This window comes from Blennius ocellaris (genome assembly GCF_963422515.1).
Source record: "Blennius ocellaris genome assembly, chromosome: 2".
In the NCBI taxonomy this organism is placed as follows: domain Eukaryota; kingdom Metazoa; phylum Chordata; class Actinopteri; order Blenniiformes; family Blenniidae; genus Blennius; species Blennius ocellaris.
This window is the reverse complement of record NC_137651.1, coordinates 20,334,277-20,355,565: the sequence shown is the minus strand read 5'-3', so window position 1 is coordinate 20,355,565 and position 21,289 is coordinate 20,334,277. Positions and strand designations below refer to the sequence as shown.

Sequence of the window (21,289 nt, the reverse complement as noted above, 5' to 3'; positions counted from 1 at the left end):
CAATCAGAATCTCGGAAACTACAAAACAGCAACAACAGCGAACTGACACTCACAATGGCGCGACATTCTGAAGTCCTCGAGCCATTCCTCATATATATATATATATATATATATATATATATATATATATATATATATATATATATATATATATATATATGTATATAACAAAACCAGGGATTTCATATTGCACAATTGGTTTTAGTGTCACTCATGTCTGAATGACAATGAAGTGAATCCAAGTTCTGTTGATGTTTTCAAGTAAAGTTGAAGTATTTTTCAAGCTGGACTGGTTTGCAAACACAGACCAGCCTTGAAGAAAGAACAGAGGGAGCCTCTTCTCTCTCAGGAGGGACAGCTTCTTCAGTGTTTACTGAACAACGTTGTTTTTGAACAACGAGTGCAAGGGAAGCTCACAACAAGGTCTCTCTGTGATTGGAAGCACTCTGGACTCTATTGGAACTGTGGTAGTTATAGAATGGCATTATAGACAATGAACCAGCATTCTGCCATCTATATCTATTGAATACATTACAATTTCAATCACTCTCTGACTTTCAGTGTCATTTAATTGAGTCTATTGAGACCAGACCAGTGGCTTTGATAAAAAAAAAAAAGGTCACCCTATTACATTTGGCATGATAATTAAACAGATTTCAGGTTTCTGAGAGAGAACACAAAATGACAGCAAGAAAATTAAGTGTCAAACCTGTAGAGTTGCTGTGTGGATGTTTGTTTTATTATCAGGTCTTCTAAAAACAGAATACAAAGGTATGTAAATAAAAAGGTGTGTGTGTGTGTGTGTGTGAGTGTGTGTGTGTGAGAGAGAGAGACAGAGAGACAGAGAGAGATAAAGAGCGAGAGAGAGAGAGAGAGAGCGAATCTGAGAGCGATGACGGAGCAGCAGGAGGAGTCGAGAGAGAGAGAGAGAGAGAGAGAGAGAGAGAGAGAGAGAGAGAGAGAGAGAGAGAGAGAGAGAGAGAGAGAGAGAGACAGTCGGAGGTCGGAGCGGGTGCTGGATCGGGGGTTCCGGGGAGATGCTGTCCCCACCGAGGCGATGGATCCGAGACAAGCATCCGAGCTCTTTCATCGCGTAAGTCCGCGCCGCTCGTTGCGCTCCGTCCGCAGCACTTCGGGATAACGTTTCCTCCGAAACCACCCTCATCACACCGCTTTAACTGTCAGATCTCACCACACGCGCTGGATATCGGCTCCTCTGCTCCTCCCGCTGCAGGACTTTCCACCAAGTTGCGCTCCCGGTCAGGAGCGCAAGTCCTCCGGGCGCGTCGGAAACTCCGCCGAGTCTGCGTAAAACTCTCCAAAACCCTCTGCGCACATCCAGATGTTTAACAGCCACCTGGCAGTCTCAGATCGCTCGTCGCTCAATTTAAACAGTCAGTTCGACCTTTTGGTGCACAAAGTTAAATTCAATAAAGCGATCCGTCGAAGGTCAAGTCTTCTTCACCAAATGCAAAACCAATCGTAAGTAACTGTTTATTATGAGTGTTTCACTTGAAGCGACACGGTGAAATTTGATGCTGACGTGACAGTATTTTAATCTGCGAATAAATCCAAATGTGAATAAAAATGTAACTTTAGAAAACCTAAACGAGAAAAAAAAAACGTATTTTGATCAAATATGCCACTTTTCGACTACAAAATCTTATTTTTCTTTTAATTGTTTGCTTTCAAACGTGCAAAAAACAATTAATATTCAATCATATTATGCTGAAGGGTCATTGCAGCATTGGTGTTTTCACCAGTTCTTCCAAGTGAATTTAAAGTTAATGCCACCTTGCTCAGGATAAGTTATCTCCATCTCTCATCCCTGCTGGGGTCTCTGTTTGTGACTGTTACTAATGCAGTGCAGTCCCAAATTCATAGCTTATATGTAAAAGCTGATATTAAAACCTATATTAAGTGTTTAATTACCAAGGTTGAGCAGTGGGACAGAATTTACCCTTTGGTGGGCTGGTTTTAGGCTGTTTTCATTAGGAACGCAAAGACTTCCAAGTCTTTCCTACTGTATTGTTTTTCACTTATCACAAATCTATGTAAATACCAACTTTTATATTCTATTTATATGTTGTGATATATGTTAAACTGACCATATTTGCACACATTTCTGGGGTAAAGGGTCAATGTACACGATTTCTGTTTTAATAAAATATGAATATGCTTATTATGTATAACTAACAATTCTCAGAAATATCACAGACACATTTTCTCACTTAAGATTTATGTATATTAAGTTACCCCAAGATCTTCATGTATTGTTTTAATCATTCCAAGATAAGTGCAGCAATCTCATATGACTTGGAAACAACCAAAGGTTACAGAATTGCCATAGTGCATGACAGTACAGTATGACTAATAGATTTGACTGTATTTGACAATACTGTATGCCTCAACATTCAGCAGAACTATTGGATCACGTGTGTGTCCCATGACTTTTCATTCGTTAGAAATAGAAAGAAACGTGGAAGTTAAATGCTTTGGAAGACGTGACACATGAGGTTTTATTTCTCTAAAAATGAATGATTTCATGTTTTCGCCAAAAGTGCTTTTAGTTTATTTTTTTAAAATTGGAATACTGTTTGCAATGATATTGTTTCCTAAAATGATCTAGTTGGTGGGGGTATTTTTAGTTTTTCCAAGTTTCCAAGTCCAGATCCTTCTTTCACAAGCTTAAATAAGTGAATGTCACATATTTGAGTGGTTTGTTTCAGCACAACATGACTTATTTAATGACTTTACTGTGAGATTTCTTTCTGCTATACAAACTTTGTGAGCAAACATCTCCAATATTGCATTTTTCTTTTGCTTGTCTCCATTTATTTGCAGTAGAGTTGGAATAAGTTTGATTAAGTCCAATTTCATGGATTTATCTCTATTTCTGTGCTCATACGGGATCAATACTCCCATCCAGTCACTGCAGATCTTTGTTTGAATAGTCCTATCTACATCTAATGTCACCCATTGTTTTCAATTGAGCACATGGAATTGCTGTGTGACTATAAAATATAACACACTTTATACATAATCTGAGTAAATCAGGTCAAGAATCAGACTCTAAAACAACTTAAATGATAAAAAAAACGTGTGTTTCCCACATATAATGTGGAATTTCAAAAGGTTTTCCAGAGACTTAAAGTGGAAGTGAAAGTTGGGGAGAATTATTGGAACCAATCTTTCATGTTTCGAGATAAAATGACTGGAAAGAAATGATGAAAATGTTTTGACATTTATATCTAAAGAATTTCCACTGTGTTGCCAAGATCCACCTTCTTAGAAAATGCGTCACTAAGCCTACCAGAGGCAGCACAACGCATCAATGGTGAGAGTCGCTGGAGTTGAAAAACAGGTGGAGCCATGCGATGTAGCGTGTCTGAGGAGGACGGGGTGGATCGATGGATAATGCACAGGGTTTTGCTTTAAGATGTACTGCTTGAATTCATTAAAGCAGTGAAAGCAATCATGCGCTTTTAATTAAATAAATGTAAAAGAATGTTTGTTTTAGAGCTCAACCAGGTCCATACCTAAGGCCTCATCAAATACTGCCTGTTTGACAAGCCTGTGTTCTTCGGGATGTGTTGGGATTACCACACCGAGCTTTATAATGAAGTCAGTTCTTGCGACACCAGGATCCAAACATCCTGGTTATGTACATGCAGCCTCTGTTAAATAACAGCAATCTAGAAATGAATGTTGGGCAAAATAACATAAATCTATATTTAGATTTAATTGATCCAACTTACATTTGTAATTTGCCTCTAACTGAAGTCTTGTTGGCGTGTGTTAGCTGAGTAACCAAAAAAAATCTGTTGAAAAAGAGAAGACAATAAGTCAATTAAGGAGAAATCCCTTTTTATTTTAAATTTTTAGGAAGTGGAATCTTTCAGTAGTGAAGTTAAGTTAATTTGGGAGCATATGTTTTGCAAGGTGAATTTGTAAAATGCCAAAGCTTGATGGAGCTTCGTTAATTAAACGAGGTGAACGTTGGCGCCATTGCAGTCCGATATGCAGATGTACCCAGTAAGTGGCCTGTATTTAAACAATAAGAAATCTAATGGTGGACTTCCGATGTGTACACTTTCATACAGTTTTCTTCTGCTGGAGGATTCATGGTGGAGAAGCCCTTTGAATGACAGTCTTCCGAGAACTACCTTGAGTTGTGGTGTGTGTCTCAAAGGCGGTGGGCTGCAGAGCCCATGGTTTGTACTGACCAGGATGTTGGAAGTGCTGATTGTAGTATTTACCCAGGGAGTTTTCACATGTGACTGTCCAAACTGTCCACGTTCCTCTTGTGGTCCACACAAAGCTGGAAACAAAGATGATGTTGGGAGTCGCCCATCACTTGCAAAGCTCATCTGAAATGCCTCGCTGAAGGTTAACAATGCGCTTAATCGCTGCAGTGTCTCTCTCCCTCTACCTTCCTCGTCGTTGGCTGGTTCGCCTCACGCAAATATTAACGGATCTGTCCCAGAGTTTGTCTTTGCAGTTCAGCCATAAGTTGTACTGACCACCGGGGGTTTTACATGAGGGGGATGAGCTGATAGATCTGATAAGATTGTCTATCCTCCTCGACATGTGAAAAACTGAAAAATCCTTCTTTTCATTAAGATTATTAGATTAAAAGAAAGATGGAGGAATGACGTATAATTTTGAGTATATTGCAAATAAAATAAAATAAAGACGTACATTTTCTTTCAATGAGATATTAATCATCATTGAAATGTTTTTTTTTTTGTGTTGGCTCTATTCAGGGAGATGTGGCTCATTTTCTAATGGGGTCTATTTACATATTCAGCCTTGATTCTCATCTCACAAATGCATCTGTATATTCTTTGATGAATGTGACACCATTTAACATTGAATATGTCAGAAAAGGCAAACAGTTTGTAACTGAGGTGTTTATTCATCCATCTTCTATCAAGAAAATATAAACTAAATATTAATCAGCAAATGTATGTTTGTTTTTGACATTTTTTCCTTATTTAAAACATTTTAATTGTTAAGCATTGTTGAACTATGTCCTTCAAATTAACTTCGGCATACTGTCAATGATGCCAACTTTTCACTTCATCACCCTTTGCTTCAAAACGTCTTTAGTTTGCATTGTGGTGATTTTCAAATCAAGTTTTCGTCCTTGTCGAGGTAAAAATGAATTCGTCACAGAAGATATGGTTGAACTGATTGCAGATGCAATGCTTGCAGATTTGTCTGGGTTACGATGCCGAAAAATGGGCTTTGAGGAATAAAAGTGTTGCAGAGATGTAGTGATTTCCACAAGTCACATATCAAATGTAATGCGCTGAGAGGGAAACAAACAGGCCTTTTCACGAGGTGATTTATTGCATTGTTAGAGCAAAGAAATACTCTACCAAACATTTACAGATGAAACAAGAGAAAAGGGAAATTAAGTGGGAAAAAAGCTGAAACCTCCCATCAAAGATAAAGCTTTATAATTTCCATAGTAAATCCGGGCTTCGCTTCTTGCATTTCCTGACGAGGCTGCAGTCTCTCGGGAAACGCTCAGCCAGAGTGACGAACAGATGGCTGCCGCGTAAATGTCATGATGGGTGAAGGGAAGTCGGATCGAACTGCTGGGACGGGCTGCTTAACAAATGACAGACTTTTTTGATCCCACGCCAGAGGTTGGCAGGGAGTGACAGACACTGCTGGCCATGTCTGACCTCTTCCGTGTGTGTGTGTGTGTGTGTGTGTGTGTGTGTGTGTGTGTGTGTGTGTGTGTGTGTGTGTGTGTGTGTGTGTGTTGTAACAGAGCTCACATGAATGACTTCCCCTTGTCATGAGAGATGGAGGAACAATATGAGTTCACATATAAGGAACGCCGTCATTTCTCTTAAAGCCTGATTTACTTAATTCCTTATAAAGCGTGCAAAACTTCATGCTCATGCATAGAGATTACACTTCTGGTGTGCGTGCGGTTTGATGGTAATCAATCAAGACTAACATGATGGACAGAATAGAACAGAACTTTATTGATCCTGTATAGGAAATTACTTTGTTTGAGCAGGCAAATCGCTGACACACACACACACACACACACACACACACACACACACACACACACACACACACACACACACACACACACACACACACACACACACACACACACACACACACACCAGCCCCTGCAGACACAAACACTCATCAATAACAATATATTAAATATTTATAATAGCAGATTTAAGTAAAAAAGAAAAACAGGAGCAATATAATGGGGGTTTTGTATGCAATACGCCTCATTTAAACAACAAGGTTTCAAGTGAAAAGACATTTTTGTGTTTTCCCTTCGGAAAAGTTTCTAGTCAATGAAGATCAACAGAAGAGATTTAAAAAGATTAGGAGACCTAAGAAGGGATGCAACACAGAAGATACCTTTAATAAAGGCTGCAAATATAAGGGTATAGGGCCAGCAGAGTAAAACTCTGAACAAACATGCTTAATATGTTGCCATTCAACAGTGCCTCTTGTTAGTACCGTAAATCAACTCCCATACTTACAGTATGTCCAGTTTGAATCACGTTTCCACCCATTTTTATAGAACACGCAAAGCTATTGTGGCTCAGGCCCTGATGTAGCAGGAATCCCAATGCAGCTATATCACACCAGTCCTTTCACTATGTTTAGAATATGTAAATATTGCATCCATTCATTCGTCACACTCATACCATTGTGTTTGATTTTGACAACATTCTGCAACTCTTGAGGTGCCTGAAGGCCAGCGGAGGCAGACGACCCCTGAAGGTCTGTGTGGGCTGTTGGTGCTCTTTTATTATTCCACTTTTTTCTCTGTATTTATTGAAAATTCCAGTGGAGTTAAAAAAAACAAAACACCCGTTTTTTTTCCTGCCATTTTTTTCTTTCCCCCCAAAAAACATTATAAGTGGTACTTTTTCTAATAATACACCTACAGCCTTAACGTCACCTCATGTACAAAGCAAATATTTTACTCTGGGTTCACTCCAGCTCACTGTAAAAACTCAAAACTGGTTGTGCATTTTCAAGTTCTGAAAGTGGCTTGTGATGCCTCACTGCGTTCAACTGAATGACTCAGAGGGGTATTATTTGGAAGATGTAAAACAAAACAAAACAAAAAATGCAACAGCCAAGGACCATTCAGTTGCTAATCACATCTTATTAAACCAGGAACTTTATAAAACCATGAGCTGTAACTCTATCACCATCAGTGGTGGGAATAATCTGCTTTAAAATAACTTTTATGTCACTATGTTTGGCAGTAATTGAGTACTATTCCGAAAGCAGTACCACAGTGAGGATACTTTTCACATATTTATTTTGAGAACAGGTGAAGAACTGCAGAGCTGCTGTCTTCCTCACCATGGTGGCAAGAGTTGAAACCACTGCTTCCAGTAAAGCGTCGCCTTGTTACTATTTCACTAAACTCCTGTTTACTTGAATAAACGTGTCTCAAACTGCATTCACAAGGGGTTTGACCTCCAGTTGGCCTCCACTCATTTCCTGAGTGGCAGACGAAACGACAGGCCTCCTTCAATTCAACCAGGCACACGGCCAACACAGGCATGTGCAAGTTTGATTAACAGAAATCAAAACTACAAAAATGATGTGAATCCACCTCAAAGGTTTCAGGTAAGCGGCACTTTGAAATGTCAAATCAGCGTTAGCTGTCTCACGTCCACCCCCCGGTGCTCAGATATCACAGGTATAGCAGGCAGTGTGAAATGTTAGCCTATCTGCATCAGATTACAGTCTGCTGATTGCACCTGATAAAGTGACAGTACTGCAGGTTGTGTCCATGTGGGCTCTGCTTTCAGCTCTTCCAGCTCAGGTTGGACCGGGCTGAACCAGGGAGTTTGTTTTGCTGTTTTTCTAAATTACAAACAGTTTCCCTTCATGTCTACATGGGGCGGCTAATGTGACACAGATATTTCCCATTTAGAACCATTTTCTATTAAGGATTTGAATAAAACAGCAGTGATGTACAGGTAGGGAAGAGTGTTTTGGCAAGTTTGATCTGTTCTTAAAGACTGCGTGTGTTCTTTTGATTGTTTTTTTTTTTTTTTAGCCCAAATGTTGTTTTGAATTTTAAGGCTTTTTGCATCACTCCTCCAATGAAGTTCAGTGTAATCTCTTTCCAATTGTGGTCACAAGAAGTACTTTAGGTGTAAAAGCTACCGATAAAACCCAAGGGCCTGTTTACACAACACCGTTTTTCAAATGAAAAAAACTTTTCGCATTTTGGGTGTCTGTTTACATGATGTCAATCTTTGTTTCCCCTGAAAATGAAACTTTTCGAAAAATGCCTCCTGAGGTAGAACCTTTCGAAAATGCTCCGACTCCATCTCCATGAAAACACTGGCACTGTACATGCACACCACAATTGTAGTAAAATAGTTCTTCTGCGCATGTACATCGACAATAATAATGTCTTCCTCCAGAGTGTCATGACTCCCAGTCCATGTTCTTCTGGGACTTGGTAGTTTTATAATTGACAGTCACATGTTATAGAAATATAATTGTATCTGTGGTTCTAAGGTTTATCTTTGTATTTACATGGCAACTGCCATATCAGTACTTTTTGAGAAAGGCTTCCAAGACTGCAATGTTTTTGACACAACCAGATCTCCATGTCTGTCATCCAGCATTTCTCCTTTCACTTCACCATCATCAGCACAAGTGGAGATATCTTTCTCACACGACGATCAAAAATGAGATGGAGTCAGCACACAGGCACATACAGCAGCTCTTGCAGGCAGAGGACAGTCCTACAAGAAAGCTGGATGTGATTAGCCAGTCTAAATAGAGGCGCAAACAGGTGCAGGCCAATTAGACTGATGACACCTGGAGAGGAGGAGGGAGAGAGAAGAGAAGCGGGGAGACACACAAAAGACACAAGCAAAGCTTCACCACGCACATGCCTGACATGTAACACAAAGCTGTACGACCAAGAAAGGCAGCTAAAACATGCTTGAATATTAAAATAAAGAAAAATCACCAACTGGAGGCCTTGTTTTTGCATATTTACCTGTGTGTGTTGTGTGTGAGTTCAGCTTGGTGGGCTGAATATATCAGTTTGGTGCTATTATAAATGCACAGAGAGTATTTTCCTATTGAATAGAATAATTATTCAACAGTGGCATTGTGTTCTCAGGGTTAACAGTCACTTCACAGCAACAAATGTACTAGTCGATAACAGACTGCTTATTCTGTGTGTTCCTGCCAGGGTTTTATAAAGGTAAACCAGCTCCATTTTAAAATGCACACTCATGCTTGTTGAGAGAGGTTGCACTTCTAAATTCATGATAGGTATAAATGTGTCCATTAATGATTGGCTACAGCTCAAGAAAGCTATGAATTTGCAAAAAAATGTTGGAGTTGGAGCGGTTAGCGTCTTTTTTTTGAGTGTGAAGAAATCAATGGGAAAAAAGCAAATAATCTGATGAAAAAAATAATTTATTTACACATATTTATCCCAAAATTGGTCATAGGTGAAGATTAGGTAAAATCGCAGAATATATTTAGTTATTTACATTTATTAGATCGTATCATCTGAATTTAACAGCCAAGAGCTTTCAACAATTTTTAATATCAATATCTCAGATTAATATCTCATATATTTATGTTTGTCTGATGATGCCACATTTTCTCGTCAGGCTCTAATAACATATAACCTGGAAAATCTACCCCCAAAGGTAAAAGTTTGATGTGAGGGCAAAACAATTGAGAGATTGAACACAGAAATTGTGGCATCATGATACGTTTTAATCTGAGTCATGATTTAACCAGCTACCACATTTGACCAGTGACTAAGAGAGTTAAATGTTAAATATGGACAAGTGTGGTTTAATTTTATTAACTGGTACTGTGAATACGTTGGGGTTTTTTTGGGTTTTTTTTTTACCATGTGACTATATCACATGTGACTATATCACATGTGATTTAATTCACCAGTGTTTCTTTAATTGACGAAAATTATGAAAATCAATACCAATTGTCAAATCTACAGCCAGTTCGTCGTCTGTAACGAAAAGCAAAAATCCGGAGTTGTCATGAATTGAGTTCATACTGAGTTGATGTTGACCTTTTAACTGCATGAGATTTAAAGATGGTGTCTTTTGTTGAACAATGTTTCAGCCCTCGATTGCATTCAACTAAATTACCTTGAAAAAAGTCACTATTGATTGTGAAGCTGTGAATATTTTCACTTGCTTTAACCCGAGCTGCAAATCGCTGAAGTCAATGATCATGAGCAGGATGTACAAATAAGAGCAAACGAGTGTTTCCCTCGTCCATTTGGCCTGATTGGACTGGTCGGTTTGTGTAGGTCAGGGCGACCTGGCCGTCTCGCTCCCGTTATGAGTCGCAGGGGAAGTTCTCTCGCTCTGCCTGTTGCGTCTGACTGAGCTCCAACGTCTCCGCTGGCAGACGGAGGCGCCTGGAATTCCTCAGAAAGACAGAATTACCAACCTGTGGCCATGTCTTTACTCACACCCCGGGGTTAAGAGTTCATGTGTGTCTGGGAGGGTTGGTGGAGAAAAGCCTGGAGGCGGAGCAGGCGATGCTCCAGATGTTGCTGGAGCTGGATGGGTTTTTGTTTTTTTTGGCTTTCAAACAGTCTGTGCCCACTGACCTCACAAATAAAGTTTCAAAATGTGGCCTTTACATTTTTGTTGATCAGCTCCAATCATAATGTAGTACTTTTCATTTTACTACTGTTTTGAAGTATGAAACTATAATTCATCTCATTTCATTCAGTTTGTTGCAGTCTGTATGTTGAACACTAGCTCAACTCAAAAACCAAGTATTTGATCTGGAATTGACCCCTGTTACATGTTAATATAACCAACAATCCCAGGCCTGTTTGGTATCTTCCAGCTTTAGAAAGCAACTAACATTTTGGTCGTCAGTTCAAAGAGTAGGTATGAAACAGCTTTTTCTGCTTTCAACCATTTTTAACAGTCGTCATATTAGTTGATTTAGTTTCTGTCACTTCTGTGTCAGCATTCTTCCTGAACACTTGAGGACTGCTGGCACACATTTTTTTTAAACCAGGCTTTCCAACAATACATTTTACTTATTTTATTCTCAACAAAGCTTTAACTGTATTTATTCTCATTTTTATGCCTTTCCCAATCCCTCTGTTTCATGTTTTTCATAACCACAATCACTTAAGATTAAGTTTCTAAATGGCCTTCCTTTCTTTATAAAACTTGCCTTGTGCCTGAATGGCGCAAAGTAAATACAATTGGCTTTTCCTTCATTGCCTTGCCTCTTCAATTGTGTGTAAGCCACTAAAACTTTTCAACCATGTCTGAAAAGACCAGCGCTCTCAAACATATTTTAGTTCAGAGACCACATACAGCCCCATGTTGAGTCGGCAGAGCAGGTATAATCGTGATAAAATAAGAGATTTAGATGTAAATGTTTTCTTTGTTGTGGCAAATGTGGAAAATGCTGATATTTTCGTGAAAGCAATAGTCACTACCAAAAATGACTACAGTCTCAACATAAAGCCATTTTTAATTCATCTTTCTGGTGCAAAAATACAGTGAAATGTCCAAAAAAATGTCTCCTATAGCTGTTGCATTCTGCATGTTTATACAAACTCAACCTGACAGCATGGCTTTTAGGCTAGTTTGATATCAATGAGGTAGTGAACATCTCAGATATCTGAGCTCGGATATCAGTGGTTATGTCTGCTGCTCTTAACGTATTTTTTTCAATTATTTTTTTCTTTGAAATTTACAGTTTGCTTGGTGGTTTTGCGCCGGATTGGAGCTTCTTCCGTGTTGGTTTTGTCCCTCGGGCCTTATGTTTCACACCCATATACTAAACTATGTGTGAAGCCTGTGTGTGTGTGTGTGTGTGTGTGTGTGTGTGTGTGTGTGTGTGTGTGTGTGTGTGTGTGTGTGTGTGTGTGTGCGTGTGTGTGTGTGTGTGTGTGTGTGTGTGTGTGTGTGTGCACAATGCAATCCAGCAGTGGAAGTTTTTTCTTCATATTGTCATGAAATCATAATCCTGGAGGCAACTGTGTTTGGCCATTCTTTCCATCGAGGATGTGGAGGACATCTACATATTTGGATTCATGATAGCAGGTATGCTGCTGATTGGAGCTGGCAGTTTTCTGATCTATCGCAAAGTCGAGAAGACGAGGGCAGCCGCATTGGGAAGGGTGCCTATCGTCACTGAAGGACTGTGCCGAGCTTTGAACGCTCAGACTCATGCGATAAATTAACTTAAGAGTACGACTCTTGAACGTTTACGCGAAATTGGATCGATCTTGGAGGATATTCGAACTCGATTGGGAAGCTAAATCTTGCCACAATTGGAGCAGCATTGGAGACCAGAGACACTCAAGGTCAACAGATAAAGCTGAAGCGCCTGAACGAAAACAATCCTAATCTACATTTGGACTCCCAAGACAACCAGTCGCCAAGGCTGTGTTTTGTCTTCACCTCTCCTGGATGTGTGTGTGGAAAGTAGCCCCCCCCCCCCCCCCCCCCCCCCCCGGCCTTCCCCCTGGACTTTTCTCTCCTCTCCCTCACCTCATGTGTCCTTATTCCCCAAAACTTTCTATGTGAATGTAATTGCGTTGTACCTGTACCTGTACCTGTACCTGTACCTGTACCTGTACCTGTACAATGACAATAAATGATTCAAATTCAAATTCAAATTCAATAATCTCCCTTGTATCCACTGCCATAAAGAAAGATTAGATCCCTTCTTTGCTGCTCCAACACCAAACCAGATATTTAACCGAAAATTGTGTTTTTAAAGTAAACTTTAAAAGGACCTTAAAGGAAACAGTCAAAACTGCTGTTAAAATGACCAGTGAGTCGATTCTCTCCACTCAGGTTTGAGAGAATCCAACCCAGGAGGACACGGCCATTCATTTTCAAACTGGACAAAAGTCTGCCTCGGCCGCCATTTGGAGACACAGGATACCTCATACATCAACCCCGAGCACCCCAGACAAGCTTTTTTGCATTTATCTCCCGTTTTTTTCCCCTTTCTTTAGAATTTATCGTCTTTCTCCATCACAGATCGATTTTTGTCTCAAGCACCATACATCTCCTCAGCGTGTACAGGTCAGAGCACGCATTTCTAAATAAGAAGCTGATTTAATTCTAATGAGACAAAGAGAAGATTGTGTTAAGCTGCAAGGTTTCCTTTCCTCTGGGACTGATTCAGACCGGAGATCGAGGAAGAAAGTGTCGATTCAGGCCTGTGAATTGATTTTCTTAATAAAATCACAGAACGACAATGTTTTAAAGTGGAAAAACTGAAAACTTTTAAAACCCCATCTTTTTGTAAAAGGCTCTCAAGGTTGAACTTTTTGAATAGGCGTGGATTTTCCATGTACTTGTTATTGCTAATGTTTTTAATGTATTCTTCTCCGCACGCATGGCTTTTGCTTGAAACTCAAAACGTTGTTGTGTAAACCGGGTCTTAGATATGCCTTTTGAATGAGTGAAACTTGATTTGGGATTCATGATCTTGAAGTAAAAGCTGTCATCTGATCGCAGCCGGACGATCAGACGGATTAGGTGGAAACTCTTTGCAGAGGTAAAATGAGGACCACAGGATCGGTTTGCTCTTTGAAAGTAAAGTGAAACACTTGAAGTATTTGCATATTTTCTACTTCACGAGGCAGCTGCAGTCGTCGAACACTTTGCTGTTTGGATGCAGGAGGTTGCATTTGGGTAGCGAAGTCTCTCATTTCTTTTCTGTGTGGAGCTGTGGTTGTGGCAAGTGGCTGGTCTCAGTTTATAGAAAGCTCTGCTTGTGCCACATCATGAAGAAGAATGGGATATTTTGGGTTTTGAAAGCTGATGCACACAGGCTCCAAACAGGCTTATCCAGCTGTATTACTGTAAATAAATCAAGCTTTTCCTGCAGAAGTGCATCCAAGCCCAAGTGAATCAGGATTTCTAACTGGGGAAACAAATGGATGAATGTCAACCCAAACCTTCTGAGAAGAGCTCCGTATGAAAAGAGGTGGAGGCTGTCATGAGTTCATGTGTCTCATCCCGCTGAGCGCCTGTGAAAATGTTGTGGAAGCAGGATCGGCCTGACACAGAGACGGGCACAGAGTGCAGGAGGGAGCTGCTGTTTTAGTTCACACACAGCAGACAAAAACATTATTTTCCTCCTTGTTTCTGGCATTCAGATTGAAGGATTTCTTGTCTTTATCAGTTGCAGCTGTGAGATAGTCAGAGTTGTTGATGCTCTTGGTTCTCAACCTTTATTTTTCTTGTAGATAGCAGATTGCATGTAACCTTACAGCTCCTCTAAGTTAAACATCTCTAGACATATATTGTATACAAACTCCAGGATTTCTTTACATTCTTGTGACATGTTGTTTTTTACTAATGGTTTTCTTCAACATAATTTTGACAGCCTCTGCACAGGATTTACAGTCCCACACATCTCTCCATGGGAAGAATCCAGACTTTAGTTTGGAAACCATCGATGTCCTTCATGGCCAAAAAAACCCATTATTGTCACTCTCCACCAAATTAACATTGTTTGAGAATGAACGATCTACAAGATATTTTAGATCCTCATTAAGGTTGTTAAAATTAACACTCTTTGTATGATCAGTCCTATAAAAAGATCTGCTTCACATCACCAATGATGTCCAATTTTAACAGGTTATACTTGTTTCCTCAATTAATTGCAGCTATTTTTTGTCATAAGTAAAAAAATCAAGAGTCAAGGTAACTGCTTGTATGACACAACACTGACTTCCATCATACCCACACTCTTTCGTATCGTCTCAGGGTGTGCACAAAGCTGTGTACTACGACCAAGGTCTTGTTGTCGCAACTTTAGAGCTGCACAAATAGGATGTGATGGAGTTCAGAAATGTGAAACGAATAAACTGTGACACCTCACCTGTGTGAAGGGAGTCATACAACACAATCATGTCTGTTGTCATACCCAAACAATATTGATCTGCATGTCTGTACACGCCTTCTGATGATGTTCGAATATCCATTTCAGTCCATATGATGACGCCTTCTTGGGATCACTGAGCCTCAAGTTGTTTCTAATGGAGGGTTTTCAACATATGTGAGTCTGTGGGCGTCCGAATGAGTGAATGAGGCTCATTGTGTGAAGTGCTTTGAGGGCACAAAAGCGAGTTGTAAATGAAGATGATTGTGCGCCTTGTGTCTTCCTTTCCATCCCTCGAGATGGCAAAGATCATCCCGTATTGAAGCTTGTATGTATTTCTGAGTGAATGAAATGAGTGGGAAAAAAATGTTTAACCCTATTTGCATGACACAGTTACTCATCGTGATCTGCAGGAACTGTGTTTCAGGCTATAACCTGAAGGCACATCGCTTTCTGTTTGTATGCAAGGTTTTTCTTTTGAAAAACAAAAAATGATTCCTGAGCCTATACTTTACACTCCGGTGTGATAGAAAAAGGTTTGGGTGTCTTTATTCCGGAGGGTGGAGGTGACTACTGATCCCTTCATCACGCGTGTTGACAATTGTGCCGACATCTGCCCAGTGGGCTTGTTTGGTGTTTCACTGGCTGCGATGCTGAGCTGGTAAAGTGCTTTCTGCCTTTGAGAGTTCCGCTTGAGTGTTTGTATTTTCAGTTTGAATGTTTGCATTTTTCTACTAAGACTAGATGAGGGTACACCTGAAAGCGTTTCAGTTCTTCCATGAATCTTTCATTCTTAAACCTGTTTCTAAGGAAGCAAATCCCATTTGATTGAAGAGCAACAAATCTGTGGCTGCAGTTCGCTTTGAAAATAACATGAGAAGTACTCAGTCCATAATGTTTCATAGATTCCAGGATGAAGAAAAAAAACTACTAAATCTGCTACCAATGAGTGTTTTTATTTGTGGGAGAGTCTCTGACTGTGCATACCCAGAGAGTATTTGCTGGCGGGACACTGAGAATAGACTGTTAAAATGGAAAATTCCTCCCCTCATAGTTTGATATATTGTTTCGCCTAGAGGCAGCCTGATTCAGCTGACGGGCCGTGAGGGCGAGAGGTTACTGGGTGTTCTCTCATGCTGTCATTACGTCTGCTCTAAACCGAGTCTCCAAACATGGCTGCAATCAATCTACAGCCGCTGTCAAAGTCCTGCATCCGCAACAAGACATCCAACCCCAAAAAAGGTTTCAGGCCCATTTCTGAAGCTCGGATTATAGACTTTGTATTTTGGTGTGTTTCCACACACTAGTCACTTAAAATAGTGATGATAGTGAAGGGATAACACTTGAATACATAATGTTTTATGTTTTTTTTATATTTTATATTAAAAAAATTGTTACACATAATAATATAATGAATTAATCAACAACCAAACGCATTTTATTTCAGATAGGATGTATATAGCCATTTACATTGAGCAGACATACTCAACTTTTCCTCTTTCAAAGGGTTTTTCTTTTTTTTTCTTGTTAGGAGTAACAAATTCTCATACTGAAACAACAGAACAAAAGCTGATGTTTATCCCACTCAAGTAGCTCAACTGTGTGTGTGTGTGTGTGTGTGTGTGTGTGTGTGTGTGTGTGTGTGTGTGTGTGTGTGTGTGTGTGTGTGTGTGTGTGTGTGTGTGTGTGTGTGTGTGTGTGTGTGTGTGTGTGTGTGTCTTAAAGGTTTATGAGGAGATGGCTGTGCAACAGGCGTCAGTCTCTGTGGATACTACTCGTCCTGCTGGTGGTCTGTATTGCTATTCAGACCTTTGTCGCCCGCCAGGCCAGGTGAGGAAACTCCAATATCACTGACATGCTCAGCACTTTGACATAGTTTCCCCTGTCACCCTTCCATTAAAGTCAACTTGAGGCTGAGAGAACTTTCCACAGCTTCTATCATTTTATATGCAATCATTTCAGATTCGAACAGTAAACTGGTGAAATATCACAAAAGATCATCAAAAAGGAAGCCAAACTCTGGCGAAATAAAGAAACTAAACAAGCATGAGAAAAATCTTAAAGACAGATTCCTGGGTCTGCTTAGATTCTGGAATATGTCACCCCTGTGATATCTGGTGAACACCCACGTGATCCCAGACCGCAGGTTGAGAACCACTACTTTGGCTCATTCACACTGCAGGTAAAAATGAATCAAATTAAACTTTTTTGCCCATATGCAACACGTATCTAAAGCTCAAGGGCAACAATAAAATAACTTTTCAGAGTACTTTGACGTGTGTTCCTAAATCAAAGACATCAATTTACATCATTTAAGTGAGCACAATTCCACACCGGAACACATACATATATACTGCGACCTGTTGATGTCAACATATTGTATCAGTATGGCAGCCATATTGGATGCGGACCCTCTTCATATCTAATGCGTTCATTTCAATTGTGGAAGGAGGGCTTGGGAAGGAAACAAAAACAAACTAATGGATTTATAACCAATTCAATGGCATTTGGTTTGGTTTTCTGCAGAAAGTAACAAAACTGTTTATCTTAGCTATTCCAGTCACAACACAACTCATTTTATGTTAAATGGTACTTCTCTATCCCCAGTGTGCTGTGGTTGATGTTCTGTCTACACATGTGCCTCTTCATAAAGGAGTATGATAGCAGTAATATTTAAAGTAAATATGAACAACAGTGCAAACAAAATGAGATCTTAGCAAAACATAGATAAATCAGAGGAATAGAACCTGCAGTGAACATGAAAGCCTCTAGTCATCGCATCTGTACAAAATATGAATGAAACACTGATGATCAAGTCATTGGAAACCTTGGGACATCATCGTGTGCTCCTGGGAACGTCACCGAACCCGAAACATTCAACTTCTGCAGTCTGTGCTATGAAGTAATTAGCAATTAAACTGAAAATGTGCGACTTGCCTGTCTTGAATTTGCCAGACAATAGTGCAAAACCACAACAGCAGATGTTTCTGCACCTGCGGGAGGAAGGTACATAATTGAAATTGAAAATATGACACTTTCCCTGATATCAACAACAGAATAAATCATGGAAACCAAATAAATAAAGCTGTGTCAGGTGTAAAAGCTGTTTGAAGTTTGTAATCTCTGTTTCCATATGAAATGGCACTCCGATTTCTGGTATTTCAACAAGACGGAAACCTACAAAAATGTCTGCAGTGTTGTAAATCCCATTCCATCAAACTGACTGGGTTTCAATGTTTCTTTTTTTTTTTTTAAGGAACGACAAGCTGACGTTCTCTGTTAATAAAGAGTTTTCTACTCTGGAAAAAGGATGGGCTGTCCCTCAGTATGAGTCAACTGTGGGAGCGAAGCAGGACATGAGAGCTTCAGATCCTCATCAGAATAAAGAGCCGTCAAATGCAAGTAGCAATAGAAGGGCGGATAAGATGCCTGATGTCCCTGCTGAATCTGAGACGGAGGCAGAAAGCGTCTTGCCAGACCATTTGCTTCTGCCAGAACCTGGAAACCAGCCAAGCATGGGACTTCCAGAGTCTTTGTTCCCCGACAATGACGGGAAAGACGTGAATAGATTGAGCTATGGGATTCCCATTCAGACTCACGTAAACGTCACAAAATCCAGCTGCAACCCGAAGACCCACGTCGTTTTCCTCAAGACGCACAAAACGGCCAGCAGCACCATCCTAAACATCCTGTATCGCTACGGCGACAGCAGGAACCTGACCTTCGCACTTCCCCTCAACAAGCACAGCCAGCTGTTCTACCCGTTCTTCTTTGCCTCGCACTTTGTGGAAGGATTCAGAAGCCACAGGCTGACAGAGTTTCACATCATGTGCAACCACATGAGGTTCAGAAAGTCTGAGGTGAGCTTCGTCATCTACTGTTATCCTCTTTTTTTTTTAATTGAAGTGAATTCTTTTCAGCCCAGATGATGTGCTTGTCGCATCTGTGACTTAGGCAACTCAAGTGAAGAACAAAAATCTGTTAACTGGTTTCAAGGGGATCCAGATAGGATTATTATAGATGATAGATATGGGTTATTGATGGTAAAAAAGCAGAGCTCGGCCAATATTTTCACACACTCATTCACATGCAGACGAAGGCCCCGTTTCCATGTCAAAGTTTCAATTGAAAACGCATCATGTTTTTTGGTGCTCTTGGTTGTTTTAGTAATGAAACCACACACACATGCACACAGAGAACAATACACCATAAACATTAACAATGGCGAGTACACAAACATTCGTATGGACAGACGATGAAGTTGGATCGCTGTTATGTCTGACTCTCAACTATAAAACTACAAAGTCCAGGAGAATATGGACTGTTCGTCATGGCATTATTGTTATTGTCTGTCTCCCGTTGTATGTGCAGAGGAACTATTTACTATGAGCATGGTGTGCACACACAGTAGCAGTGCTACAGAAAACACGTTTTCTCCCGTTGCTGAGACAGAGTCGGAACTGTCAGGTTAGTCAGGTGTTAGAGAGCCTGTATGACCTGAAGTAATTCCTCTTCCATGTTTTATTTCAGGTGGCAAAAGTGATGCCTCGGGATACCTTCTACTTTTCCATCCTGCGACATCCTGTGGCCATGATGGAGTCAATATTCATGTACTTCAAGAGCATCCCGGCCTTCCAGAAGACCCCGAGCCTGGACAGTTTTCTCGATGGCAGCTGGAAAAACTTCAACTTCTCAGTGAATAATAACCACTACGCTCACAACATCCTGGCCTTTGACTTTGGTTACGACAACAACGTGACGGCTGGTACCGAAGATCTGGAGAAAAGAGTCGCCGTGACCATCGGGGGCATAGAGCGGGATTTCAGCCTCGTTCTTATTTCTGAATACTTTGAGGAATCCATGATCCTGCTCAGGAGGGCCCTCTGCTGGTCCCTGGAAGACGTGGCGTCTTTCAGGCTCAACAGTCGGAGTGAAAAAACCCGTCGTTCTCTCAGTCCCGAGACTGCGGAGAAAATCAAGCAGTGGAACGCTTTAGATTGGAGGCTCTACCTGCACTTCAATACCACCTTCTGGCAGAAAGTAGATACCCTGATTGGGAGAGAAAATATGAAGAGAGAAGTGTCTGAACTCAGAGAAATTCAGGCCAAGCTGGCAAACACTTGTCTAAAAGATGGACGGCCAGTCGATCCGTCACAGGTAAAAGACGTCGAGCTGAAGCCGTTCCAGTACGGAGCAGCTGTCATTCAGGGATATAACCTCAACCCAAATCTAGATAGAGACACCAAAACAAAATGTCAAAGACTTATAACTCCAGAGCTGCAGTACACAGATCATCTCTACTTCAAGCAGTTCCCTGATCGTGCTGCAAAGTATCGGCCAGCACTGAAGAGAACAAATTCAGGAAGGACTGCTGTGATGGGGATGATGCGAAAGAGGGTCGCCCGTCACAGACAAACCATCCGAAAAATGTATACACATCCTAAACATCAAAAGTCTTCAATAGGTACTGAAACAACGCACAAAGATGATGACAATGAAGCTGACATGCCGTGAGTGGAATCTGTGACACCTCTGGGATGTAGTACAAAACAACATCACCTGTTCCAAGCTTGTGAAGAAGCTGATGACTCATCAGAAATTACAGTGTCCATTACAACCCAAGAGATCCATGAATGGGAATACAATGAATCTGAGTGTTTTTAAAGCATGTAATAGGTTTTGTTGTGACGCACAAATCAGACACATTATGACAGCTGAAAGTGATTATTTCAATCATCTGTATATATAATTCAGGAACATTAATATTTTATCCTCAGATTGAGGCTCTAGACCAGGGGTGTCAAACATATTAGTTCAAGGGCCACAAACAGCCGACTTCTTCGATAGCTACTGCATTATGCATGTTTTTACAAATTCTCTGACATCATATATGTGAGGCTAGTTTGGTAGCAACCAGGTGCTTATCTTTCATGGAAGCATCACAAACATCTTAACTCTGATCTCAGTGATGTATTGCATAAACTACTCTTAAGAGATTTGTATACAAAAAATTGATGTTTTCATTGAAATGTTTACATCTTGCTTGGTGGTTTGGCTGGATCGGAGCCTGTTGTGGCCCGGTTTTGGCCCGTGGGCCTTATGTTTGACATTCCTGACCTATGAGCTAGAAAAATAGGTTCCAAGGATTGGAATGGTTAAGTGACTCACGTCTCTAAAAGTGCAGCTGTTGTGGGGTTTTCCCAGTCTGCACATTTCTCAAAGGCAGACCAGTGAGAAGATAAAAGGTAAACTGGAGGCTCAATTGTTGCTGATTCAGATAAAGTGTAGTAAGACAACACAGTGCATCACAGAAGGATGAGCAAAAGTGCATCAGGTGGTCATAATGTTATGGCCGGTATTTCTTCAAGGTGGAATGACT

The 21,289-nt window shown here is 40.4% G+C and overlaps 1 protein-coding gene across 1 annotated transcript; it reads left to right on the top strand.

Annotated features, from left to right (window-relative positions):
* Positions 1 to 1,005: 1,005 nt before the first annotated feature.
* gal3st2 (galactose-3-O-sulfotransferase 2) lies at positions 1,006 to 20,424 on the top strand (the record flags this gene model as incomplete). The annotated part of the gene is made up of 4 exons (XM_080510633.1): positions 1,006 to 1,093; positions 16,636 to 16,740; positions 18,167 to 18,770; positions 19,441 to 20,424. Exons 1-4 carry the CDS (start codon positions 1,038 to 1,040, stop codon positions 20,422 to 20,424), a joined length of 1,749 nt encoding a protein of 582 aa, XP_080366759.1. The 5' UTR covers positions 1,006 to 1,037.
* Between the last annotated feature and the right edge of the window lie 865 nt (positions 20,425 to 21,289).